The sequence below is a fragment of the Chiloscyllium plagiosum genome, chromosome 3, assembly GCF_004010195.1.
Source record: "Chiloscyllium plagiosum isolate BGI_BamShark_2017 chromosome 3, ASM401019v2, whole genome shotgun sequence".
NCBI classification, from domain to species: domain Eukaryota; kingdom Metazoa; phylum Chordata; class Chondrichthyes; order Orectolobiformes; family Hemiscylliidae; genus Chiloscyllium; species Chiloscyllium plagiosum.
Window position 1 is genome coordinate 112235819 of NC_057712.1, and position 12892 is coordinate 112248710.

The following is a 12892-nucleotide window of genomic DNA, read 5'->3' on the forward strand; positions in this document are numbered from 1 at the left end:
GCATAGGAGGTTGAGGGATGACCTTATAGAGCTTTATAAAATCATGAGGGGCATAGATAAGGTGAATGGCAAAGTGGAGTTCAAGACTAGAGGGCATAATTTTAAAGTGAGAGGAGAAAGATTTAAAGGGACCTGAGGGTCAACTTTTTCATGCAGAGGGTGGTTTATACATGGAATTAACTGCCAGAAGAAGTGGTAGATGCGGGTACAATTACAACATGTAGAAGGCATTTGGACAGGTACATGAATAGGAAAGGTTTAGAGGGATATGGGCCCAAATACTGGCAAATGGGACTAGTTTAATTTGGGAAACTTGATTGGCATGACGAGTTAGATCATTGGGTCTGTTTCTATGCTGTGTGACTCTATGACTCTATTTAAAAATGATAGGTTTCTCTAATCCAGCTGCTAGGGAGTATTCAGGGATCATGATCAAATAGAGAATGGGTGTGTGTCCTCCAAAAGCCATGTCTTTAATAGTTGGACACTACCAAAGCTGGTTCAGTACCTTCCAACACACTTCCCACTGAGTCATCAGGATTGGAAACATTTCATTTGCAAAGTTGGTGGAAGCTGACTAGGTGAATATTTTTTAAAAAGTAAATTGGTTAAGCTCTTGAAGATGAGGAACTTACACTGTTATGGGCAAATGGTAAGGGTATGGATCTGAACACAAGTGCTCTTTTGAAGAGTCAGCACCAGACATAATTGGCTAAATAGGCTTCTTCAGTGCTAAATGTTTCAGCGACTGTCTGAGTACCTGTACAATGATGTCAGCAGCCTCAAAGAGTAAAAGCTGCCAATTGTTTTACCCTATGAAAAACCGAACAATGAATAAACTATTGCAATGATTTTTCTTTGTTGCAGACGTGTTTGATTTTGAAGTTAACCTTTGTCTTCCTGTACACAAGCTGAACATTGAAGAGTTTAAACCTCAGCTTCAGTACCTTCTTTGTCATTTTGGCATTGAATATGATGTGGATGATATCAAAAACACTGCTAATGAAATGGAGCTATTCACACTGGTAATCACATTCTCATATACTGTATTCAAGTTTCTCAAAGCTCCCTGGTGAGAAAAAAATGGATCTTTTTCTGAGTGGCAGGCAATGACAAGTGGGGTACTGCACAGATCGGGTGCTTGGGCCCCAGCTATTCATGATATCTATAAACAATGTGGATAAAAGAACTATAAAAGTAATATTTCCAAGTTCCCTAATGACACAAAACTGGGTAGGATTGGGAGTTGTGAGGGGAATGCAAGGAGGCTTTGAAGTGATTTTGAACAAATTGAGCGAGTGGGCAAACGCATGGCACATGCAGTACAATATGGTTAAATGTGATATTATACACTTTGATGCAAAAAACAGAAAGCCTATTATTTAACTGGGGATATATTGGGAAGTATGGATCTACAAAGGGATCTGGGTATCCTTGGACACAAGGCAATGGGAAAAACAGTCAGATACAACAAGCAATTAGGAAGGCCAATTATATATTGGCCTTCATTGCAAGAAGGTTTGATTTCAGAAGTGGGGTTGTCTTACTGTATTTATAGGGGGCATTGGTGAGACCACGCCTAGAATGAAGTGCTGGGCTGGTACCAAGGTTGCAGGTCGATACTATGAGGAGAGATGGATTTGACTGGGTGTGTATTCTCTAGAGGTTAGAAGGATGAGAGGCAATCTGATTGAAATGTATGAAATTCTAACACTGCTGGAGACAGTCTCAGGATGCAGTTTAGGCCATTTAAGACGAGGATGAAGAAAGGTTTCTTCACTCAAAGGGTAGGAAGTTTGTGGAATTCTCTGCAACAGAAGACTGTGGATGCCAAATCACTGAATATTTTCAAAAAGGAGATGGATAAAGTTCTAGATGCTAAAGGCATCATGGGGTATTGGGGAAAGCTGGAATATGGCATTAAGATAGAGGAACAGCCATGATTCTATTGAATGGCAGAGCAGGCTCGAAGGGCCAAATGGCCTACTTCAGCTCCAAGGTTCTCTATTTCATTGACATGGTCAGGTTAACAGAATGGGCTGACAGATGACAGCTGAAGTTTATGGAGGTCAATCATGTCAGTCCCTGGACATCTCTGCAGGAGTTCCTTGGGGTGGGTATTTTTAATCTTTCAAGTTTGTGGTGTGACATAATTGATGATTCAATAGATTCCTGCATCCCAACATTGATTACACTTCTGGAGACCTCAAGTTTGTAGCTTGTCTTCTTATCAGAAGTAACTACCGTGTTCCTTGTTACATTAAGGGTTAGCTCTCTATTTATAATATATATTCCCTGCTATTTACCTCTTTAAATCAGGACATTCCTTCCGTAGGCAGACTTAAGAATACTGCAGAGAATTTGAGAATTGTCTCTTCCTTTGACAAAATTCTGAGGCCGAATATTTATTCCTGGGTTGGAGAGCAGAGCTGGCATAATTTCTGGCTTTGCAAAACCTATCAGTGCTCTTTCAGGTTGGTTTGATGTTTACAGGAATGGAGAATGTGGGGAGGTGAACGTGGGAGTCATGGTGGGAGATGCTTGAGACAGTACAGAGGCTAAGAGGACAACCTGCCTCAGTGCACCAGTATTTTCACAAGAATTAAGGGAACAGAATAAAAGAAGTTCGTCAACCTCCACAACCCCCTTACAACTTGTCCACACACTCCCCAAGCCCTATTCGTGCCAATCTATGCTCTTCTACCCACCCCTATTTGACCTTCACATGCTTTATGTTACCCAGTAATCCTCCACCCATAGCCCATGTCCTTTTCTTACTCTTACGTTAACTTAGTGCTACCTCTTACCAACATGTGCAACCCACCTACAATTCTTTGACCTAATACATGACCATGCCAACTCACTTAGTATCCATCACAGGCAGACCTCAGGACTCATGCTGGATTTGGTATCTATTGAAGGATTCACGGTTTTAAGAAGTACTTTTAATCAAATAAAATCCTTTCATTATATTTAACATCCTTTAATCTCTTAAGAAAGCAAACACTGGAATTTGTAGTCCCACTTCAAAGAGTCAATGGCCACATGGAACTCTCAATCAAACTGTGAACTGAGCGGTGCCCCACTTTGATTATGGACAGTTGTGAAATTAGACATTTAACACTAATCCAGCAATGAGAGCGTACAGCCTTATTTCAATCTGGCAGAATGAAAGATCATTTTTGTTTTCTAACACTGAAAACTCCTTTTATTAATTATTTAAAGTCCAGGAGTCTTCAATACCTCAACAGCTTCACACCTCCTTTGAAAGATCTGTTGATGGTTTCTTTTTGTATTTCTTTTCTACAGCATTTGTTAATGGTTCCTTTTGACACCTTTGACTACTTCTGTTGCCAGTTCCAATAGTTTAAATACTTCTTACTCACATTCATGCCGACATTTAACAATCCCAGTAAGTATCTTACCTCTTCCAAAAGAGCTCCTAAAGAGCACCTGACCTCCCCAAAAGTGTCCCAGGAGCACATCCAAAAGGATCCTCCAACCAACTGAACAATTCCACAAATTTTAGAGTTGCTCCAGATCTAATCCACATCTTGGTTGGTGGGAATCAGATGTGACTGACAGCAGTTACTGCCTCAAATAGCAGTCTCCATTGACTATGGATGTGCAATTTGGAACCAACTCCAATTCCCCAGCCACCCTGAAAAATGGATGGTTCTATATTTGGAGGTGGGCAGTTCTAGATTCTCGGTTGGGACATTTTCACAACGGCATAGAAACACCGCCTTCATTGTGAACACTCCACCCTGCTTCTTGGTCTGGCTCCTCCGTGAGCAAGTATAATAGTCATTAAACATTCACACGCATTGTATCACTTTTCTGTTTTCCTTCAGAAGTTTCCGTGCTGTACATCCCTATGACTCTAAGTCAACATACCTTAGCACTGGGGAAAAAAAGCAGTCATTTTGTTCTTCAAACAGGTAGCACGATTGAGATAGAACATCCTTCTGAGGGAATTATCATGATAGAATTTGGCATGGACCCACATGAGATATTTGCAGAGAAACCTGATCAGTGGAATAAGTTTTAAGGATCAGCTTGAAGAGTGATCGAGGGGAGAAACTGGGAGATTTGGGAGGGAATTCCCTAGGTTTGAGCTTAGGCAACTGCAGACATAGCTGCCATTGGTGGAGCAGAATCTGGCATGTGCAACACACATAACTCGAATAGATATCAACCGGTCGGTTATAGGGCAGGTAGACATGGGCCAGGTGGATATGGGGTGAGTGGATATAGGGAAGGTGGATATGCTGGGTTGTTTACAGGACAAGTGGAAGTTACTGAGATAGGAGGGGCATGACCATAGACAGATTTTAAAACACTGATGGCATTGCACGACCAGGAGGCAGTAGAGATCAATAAGCAAGGGGACTGTTTGGTGCAAGTTAAGGTTTGGGCAGCAAAAATTTGGAAGACCCCATTTTTACAGAGGGTAGGATATGGCAGGCCCACTAGGAGAGCATTAAAATTGTTGAGTCTAGAACAAACAGGGACATAGCTGAGGATTTCAGTGCGTACAGGCTGAAACATGGTGGAGAGGGGCAGTTTATAGAGGTGGAAGTAGTCTACTCTTGGTATTGGAGATGATAAGGGAGCAGGAACTTAGGCTAGGGTCAAATAGATCACCAATGGTTTGGGGAACATATGTCAGTCTCCGAGAGTAGCAGGAGAAATGAACAAAGTTAGCGACGTGGGAATATAGTTTGTGCCAGAGATGGTCACAAAAGCATGTGTTAGGAACCTATGACACACTGTTGTAACCTTTATATATATAATACTTCCTCTATTGTTTGCTGTTTATCAATTAGCTAAGCTTTCTCCATAATGAAATATTTGCTGTAAATTATTTGATCCAACATTCATTTTCAGGTGAATCAGAAATTCAGGGGCATATTTAGCAAGGAAGAAACAATGAAGACTTTTCCAGTTTATGATGCTTTTGAGTCCAGAACAGAACACTGGGGAATAAAAGGTCCAAATATGGCCCTGAAGAAAGAAGCAAATTGGATTCCATTTATAAAGGTACATAGAGTCTGTTCAGATTCAGTACGTGGGCTCCTGGGAAGAAAGGGCTGTCTTATGTGAATCATTTGAGTAGCTTGGGCCAGTATTCTTAACAGATTAAAGGAATAAGATGTGCTTTTATTGAAATATGGAAGATTTGAAGAGAGCTTGACAGTTTAGATACTGAGAGAATGTTTCTTTTAGTGGCATCATCTAGAATCAGTCTCATAATAAACAGCCTCCGATTTAAGCCTACCACATTCTGAGAGTGAAACGTTATTTATATATTATTTATATATTATAATATTATGTATTATATTTTGTGAAAGATAATGAATATGTTGACATGATATTTCAAGATCACAAGACATCCATGAACAAGGATTCTGTCAGTTTTGCTTCGCCTATGGAAAGAGTCCCTAAATGGCATTAACCAGTTTAGGATTTTTATTTCTGTTATTCCACATGTCAAACATTCTTTATATATAAAAAAATACTTGTATCAGTTCTAAAATTACCTCTTACTTGTGTGAATGCCTCTGAAGTTGATAATAATAACAGTTATCAACACCTTTAACAGTTAACTACAAACACCATTTTCATGTACCTTTCTGTTTTATTATTGGGGATCCAGTAAAGTAGTGGTAATGTCACTGGACCAGTATTCCCAAGATAAAGTGGATGCTGCCTGAATTGCTGTGCTCTCCCAGCACCACTGATCCAGTATTCCCGAGACCCAGGTCAATGCACTGGGATGTTCACCATCGCAACTGGTCCAGATTGAATTCAATACATCAATCTGGAATATAAGGCTAATCTCAGTATTGGCAACTATGAAGCTACCATTGATTGTTTATAGATCCTTTAGTGGTGCAGTGATAGTGTCCCTATCCCTGGTCTGCGAGGTCTGGGTTCAAGTCCCAACTGCTCCAGAGGTTTGTAATAACATCTCTGAATAGGTTGATTAGAAAAATAGGTTAAATGTAAAAAAAAATCAGGTTATAAAGTCTCAACACCTCCAGGTTAACTTAGTAACTCAGATCCTGACACTATGGTCTTGACCTTGGAGCTCCCTATACTGCCTTTAGTACTTCATGTCTTTTCTATTAACTAAGGCCCTGAAATTGACTCAGGATTCACTGTATGATCTGACAAAACAATTATACAGTTGCATTATTGAGCCCACCCCAAAGGTCCTGCATTCAATTCTATTCCAGAGCTTTTAAAAAAACAATCATTTATGAGACATGGGTGACTGGCTTGGCCAGCATTTATTGTCTGTCCCTAATTGACTTGCAGAAGGTGGTGGTGAGCTGCCTTCTTGAAAGGCTGCAGTCCATGGTTGAAGGTAGACCTACAGTGCAATTGGGAAGAGAGTTCAAGATTTTTGAACAACTCTCTAGCTCCACGTCAGGGATGGCGTGATGCCTGGAGGGAAACTTGCTTCAGCCAGTAAAATACAAGGCTGATACTCCAGTGCAGTACTGAGGGAAAACAGCACCATTAGAGGTTCCATCTTTTAGATGATATGTTAAACCAAGGCCCCATCTAACTGTCCATGACACAATAACCAAGTAGAGCAGGGAAGAATCCCTCAATCAGCATCATAACAAGTATTGGCTGAATACTATGATGCCTAACCCAAGAGGCAGAAGCAGTTGATTATCTTATTGAACACCAATTCCACACCAATACCTAATTTGGCATCATCTGCAAATTTAACTACTTACCATTGAATTTCTGAATCCAGGCCATTTATATGAATACATCAAACCTCTCTTTTGCTGCCATGAGCATTTGTAATGATGCTGTCTCTTTATGAGGTTATTTTGTCTTGTTTTTTTGAAGAGAAGTTGTAAGGATCTTGTCTCTAATAAGGTAAATAATTTGTGAGGCCTTAGGTTTCTTTGGAACAATGGAAGCAGTTTGGGCGTGGCCAGCTCTCACATACCCCCTAGGCTTTTTAATCCTTTTTTTAGATTTTAGGCTTAGTTTTAAGCAGAAGCTCTTGAGATCTCAGAAGAGTTGGAAGCTTCTGTGAATGTGTTCTGGCTGCTTCATTCTCTGAAATTTCACTTGATTTTTTTTTCCCTCCTGGATTAGAGAACTGCATGTGAGAATCTATGTTTGAATTTGCCTTTTTGCCAAGGGGTGTGTTTATGGGATGTTACTATATTGGAACAGTTAATTAGTAATAAGTACTGTATCTATTATTCGATTAAGTTTTCCATTGGTTAAGTTATTCTAAATTCCTCTTTCTTTTGTTTGCATTTTAACTATCGTGTTTAAATAAATTGTGTTTTGTTTAACGTTGAGTCATTTGACCAGTTGCATTGCATCTGGAACACAGTATTTCATAACTATCTTAGAAATAAGAAAACGTCAGGGTCTGGGCTATGTTCATAAAATACTTTGAGGAGGTCTGGTCCGTAACACATTACAAAAGTATTTAATTTAAAAGATGAAAATAACCAATCTGTTTCTCGGCAATAAGAATAGAAAATACCCGAGAAACAGCATTAACATTTTTGAGTCCAAAGTTTATTCTTTGGAACTGAAAAAGAATCAACGGACTCAAAATATTGACTCCATTTCTGTCTCTATAGATACTGCCAGACCTGTTGCGTTGCTGCAGCATTTTCTATTTTTATTCCAGATTTCCAGCTTCGACAATATTTTGCTTTTATTTAACATTTTCTCTGCAGCGTTTACTTATTTTTTATTCTGGCTGTGCATCCAGTCTGCTGGACAAAATTAGTAACAAGAAAGTGAAGACTGCAGATGCTGGAGCTTAGAGTCGAGAGTGTAGTGCTGGAAAAGCACAACAGGTCAGGCAGCATCCAAGGAGCATGGAATTCGCCGTTTCCGGCATAAGGTCATGAAGGGCTTATGCCCGAAAAGTCGATTCTCCTGCTCCTCGGATTCTGTTCAACCTGCTGTGCTTTTCCAGCACTACGCTGACAATTAGTAAAGGACCATTTCAAACAATCATTTTACATAGTTATCTACTGAAATATAACAAAGAAAATGGGTAAATTATAAGCAAGTCAAGTACAATACTTTGTAGAATCCCTACAGCATGAAAACAGGCCATTTGGTCCATTGAGTCTACACCAACCCTCTGAACAGCATCCCACCCAGTCTCAGCCCTACTCTATCCGCTTAACCACACATTTAGCATGGCCAATCCATGTAGCCTGTACATCCCTGAACATAATGAGCAATTTAACATGGCCAGTCCACCTCGCAGAATCCCTACAGTGTAGAAGCAGGCCATTCATCCCTTCAAGTCCACACTGACCCTCTGAAGAGCATCCCACTGAGACCATATCCCTGAATTTCCCATGGCTAACCCACCTAATCTGCACGTCCCTGGACACTATGGACAATTTAGCAAGGCCAATCCACCTAACTTGCACATCTTTGGACTGTGGGAGGAAACGAGCACCTGGAGGAAACCCACTCAGGCAAAGGGAAAATGTGTAAGCTCCACACAGACAGTCGTCTGAGGGTGGAGTTGAACCCAGGTCCCTGGCACTGTGAAGCAGCAGTGCTAACCACTGAGCCACTGTACTGCCCTTCAATATAATTATTGGAATGTTTTCTTTGGAAAATAAAAACACATTCATTCTCTTAAATGGTAATATAAGAGGTAATATAAAATAGCTCATTCATAAAGTCAGGAAGAATGGGATACAGGGAGATTTGGCTGTCTGGATTCAGAATTGGTTGGCTGACAGAAGGCAGAGAGTGGTTGTGGATGGATAGTATTCTGCCTGGAGGTCAGTGTTGAATGGGGTCCCACAGGGCTCTATTCTTGGGCCTCTGCTCTTTGTAGTTTTTATAAATGACTTGGATGAGGAGGTTGAGGGGTGGGTTAATAAATTTGCAGATGACACAAAGGTTGGAGGTATCGTTGATAGTATCGAGGGCTATTGCAGGCTGCAGCATGACATAGACAGGATGCAGAGCTGGGCTGAGAAATGGCAAATGGAGTTAAACCTGGATAAATGCGAAGTGATGCATTTTGGAAGGTCGAACTTGAATGCTGAATATAGGATTAAAGACAGGATTCTTGGCAGTGTGGAGGAACAGAGGGATCTTGGTGTTCAAGTATGTAGAATCCCTTAAAGTTGCCACCCAAGTGGATAGGATTGTTAAGAAAGCGTATGGTGTTTTGGCTTTCATTAACAGGGGGATCGAGTTTAAGAGCCGCGAGGTTTTGCTACAGCTCTACAAATCCCTGGCGAGACCACACTTGGAGTATTGTGTCCAGTTCTGGTCGCCCTACTATAGGAAAGATACAAAGGCTTTGGAGAGGGTGCAAAAAAGGTTTACCTGGACTGAAGGGCCTGCCTTATGAAGAGAGGTTGACTAAGCTCGGCCTTTTCTCTCTGGAGAGAAGGAGGAAGAGAGGTGACCTGATCGAGATAATGAGAGGAATGGATAGAGTCAATAGCCAGAGACTTTTCCCCAGGGCAAGATTGACTGGCACGGGGGATCATAGTTTTAAAATATTAGGAGAAAGGTATAGAGGGAACGTCAGAGGAAGGTTCTTTATGCAGAGAGTTGTGAATGCATGGAATGCGTTGCCAGCGGTGGTGGTGGAAGCAGAGTCATGAGGGACATTTAAGCGACTGCTGGACGTGCACATGGAAGCAGTGAATTGAGGGATGCGTAGGTGAAGTTATTTTATTTTACATTAGGATTAATCCTCGGCACAACATTGTGGGCCAAAGGGTCTGTTCTGTGCTGTATTTTTCTATGTTCTATGGTCTATGTTCTATAATCTCCAATGAGTAATAACATTTAAAAATAGTTTACAGTGAGTAACTAAAAGGATCATGCAAGAAGTTTTAAGTTTTAAGATTTTTAACATAACAATAAGCTATAAACAACATTGGCAAACCATTATTTCAGTGGGCAGCTTAAACTATTAAAATGCAGATAATATCCCCAATTTAACTTTTAGAATGGCAAAGAATCCCCCTTTTGTATCTACTGTACTCTGTCCTTTAAGTGGACATCTCACTGTCTGGGAAGCAGTCCAGCGCTATTCTTAGCTTCTTTATCCTTCATGTGAAGGGAAAGAAATGAAAAATCTGAGAAAGAGACTGATAGAGACAGCAAGTCTCTGTTGTTCATCATGCAGGATGTGGGTCAGAGTTCACATGTGGAATGAAGAAACCAAGTTGGTGAGATTTTAGGGGAGTTGGACAATCTGCCTAGCTTTGGCTAAGTTAAAAATCACACAACACCAGGTTATAATCAACCAGGCTTATTTGGAAGCACTACCTTTCAGAGCGCTGCTCCTTCAACAGGTGGTTGTGGAGTATAAGATCGCAAGACACAGAATTTATAGCAAAAGTTTACAGTGTGATGTAACTGAAATTATATATTGAAAAAGATCTGGATTGTTTGTTATGTCTCTCATCTTTTAGAATGACCATGTTGGTTTCAGTTCTTTCACATGTAAGTCGCAGAACATTTAAAAGTTACATTCTCACTTTGGGAATTATGGCATGGTAATGGTTAATCAGCCATGATCGTACTGAATGGAGGAATAAACTGGATGGCCTGCTTCTCCCCCAGCATTATGGACACTGTTTTAAATCCTGCTCACGGGCAATGGATCAGATTATCCAGATTTGCTACAGCTGTTTGGTGCAGTTTGTTTTCAGATCAGTAATCCTGCTGTGTTCTGTTGATTAGATCAAACCGAAACAAGACCCTTGGCAGCAAAAAATCATGACGCAACTGAAGCAGAAGAAGGACATGGATGAAATTCTACGATTGCAGTCCCAGATTTTTCAAGTACGCTTCCATATTTATTAGGATGTTGAATTACAGCAAAAACTTGTATTTGCATCCCATCTTTAACTTTAACATGTCCCAAGGATGAAATTGTAAAAATGACCTGAAACATGTTGTATAGAATCTCTCATATTGGGAAAGAAAGCTATTATCTGTCTGCAGGCATGTATGCACACCTTGTGTCAGACTGATATTAGTTGAAGACGGAGAGAACAGACCAGGATGGGAATTACAGAATTTTGACCCAGTGACATTGAAGAAATATGTTCGAAACAGGTGGTGTGAAACTAGCAGGGGAACGTGGATGTGGGCAACATTTCCATTGCACGTCTTGGAGATGATAGATTTGGAGTTCACTAGGATAGAGTCCATGGCAACGTGCTGCACTGCATCTTGTGATACATGCTACAGTCACAGTGTACGGGTGGTGGAGAAATTGAAGTTGTCTGGATTTTCCTGTAAATGGCCATGGAGCAGCTTCATTATTCGGAGGACTGTGAATAGAACTGAACATTGTGCAATCATCAGCAAACATCTCTACTTTTGACCTTATTGTGGGGGGAAGATCATGCAGGAAGTAATTCACGATATTTGAGCCTTTGATACTATTTTGAAGAACTCCTTCTTCAATGGATTCAGATTACACAATTATTATCCCTCACGCTAGGTATGATTCCAACTCACTGCAGAGTTTTTCCCCTGATTTACACAAACTTCAATTTTACTAGGCTCCTTGACATGCTCTTTAGGTGGGTGGGTGGACTGTGAGAAGGATACAGTGAATCTTCTCTGTGATTTGGACAAGTTAAATAATTGGGCAAATACATGGCAGATGCAGTACGATGTGGTTAAACATGAGGTTACCCCTTTGGTAGCAAAAGTAGGCACACAAATTATTATCTGAATGGGAATAGATTAGTAAAAAGATTGATGCAATAATACCTGGGAGTCCTTGTACACCATTCACTGAAAGTAAGCATACAGGTCAGCAGACAGTGAAGAAGGCAAATGGTATGTTGGCCTTCATAGCAAGAGGATTCGAGTACAGGAAGAGGGATGTCTTACTGCAATTATACAGGACTTTGGTGAGGCACGTCTAATGATTGTGTGTGATACTGGTTTCCTTATCTGAGGAAGGATGTCTGACTATTGAAGGAGTGCCACAAGTTTAGCAGAGTGATTCCTGGGTTGTTGGGACTGACGTACAGGAAGAGACTGGATCTGGAGTTAGGACTGTATTCACTAGAATTGAGAAGAATGAGAGAGGGATCTCATAGAAACCTATAAAATTCTAACAGGATTAGAATCTAACAGCGTGAATGCAGGAAGGATATTAACAATGTCCAGAACCAGAATCACAGTGCAAGGTTAGTGAGTAGACCTCTTTGCACAGTGGTGAAGAGAAAATTCCTTACTCAGAGCATACTGAGCCTGGGGAATTCTCTGCCACAGGAAACTATTGAGGCCAAAACGTTGAAGACTTTTAAGAAAGCTGTGAAAGAAAGATTTGGTTCTTAGGATTAAAGGGATCAAAAGTCATAGAGATGTACTGCATAGAAACAGACCCTTCGGTCCAACCTGTCCATGCCGACCAGATATCCCAACCCAATCTAGTCCCACCTGCCAGCATCTGGCCCACATCCCTCCAAACCCTTCCTATTCATACATCCATCCAAATGCCTCTTAAATGTTGCAATTGTACCAGCCTCCACCACATCCTCTGGCAGCTCATTCCATGCACGTACCACCCTCTGCATGAAAAAGTTGCCCTTAGGTCTCTTTTATATATTTCCCCTCTCACCCTAAACCTGTGCCCTCTAGTTCTGGGCTCCCCAATCCCAGGGAAAACATTTTGTCTCTTTATCCTATCCATGCCCCTCATAACTTTGTAAACCTCTATAAGGTCATCCCTCAGCCTCCGACGCTCCAGGGAAAACAGCCCCAGCCTGTTCAGCCTCTCCCTGTAGCTCAAATCCTCCAATCCTGGCAACATCCTTGTAAATCTTTTCTGAACCCTTTCAAGTTTCACAACATCTTTCCGATAGGAAGGAGA

The 12892-nt window shown here is 40.9% G+C and overlaps 1 protein-coding gene across 1 annotated transcript in view; it reads left to right on the forward strand.

The window, feature by feature from the left end:
• The window catches only part of LOC122548438, a 113566-nt gene that overhangs the window by 28618 nt on the left and 72056 nt on the right, over nucleotides 1-12892 (forward strand). Inside the window, exons 9-11 of the mRNA XM_043687102.1 lie at nucleotides 868-1025; nucleotides 4891-5043; nucleotides 10738-10839. Coding sequence (XP_043543037.1) covers nucleotides 868-1025; nucleotides 4891-5043; nucleotides 10738-10839 — 413 coding nt within the window. The remainder of the gene's footprint in view (nucleotides 1-867; nucleotides 1026-4890; nucleotides 5044-10737; nucleotides 10840-12892) is intronic.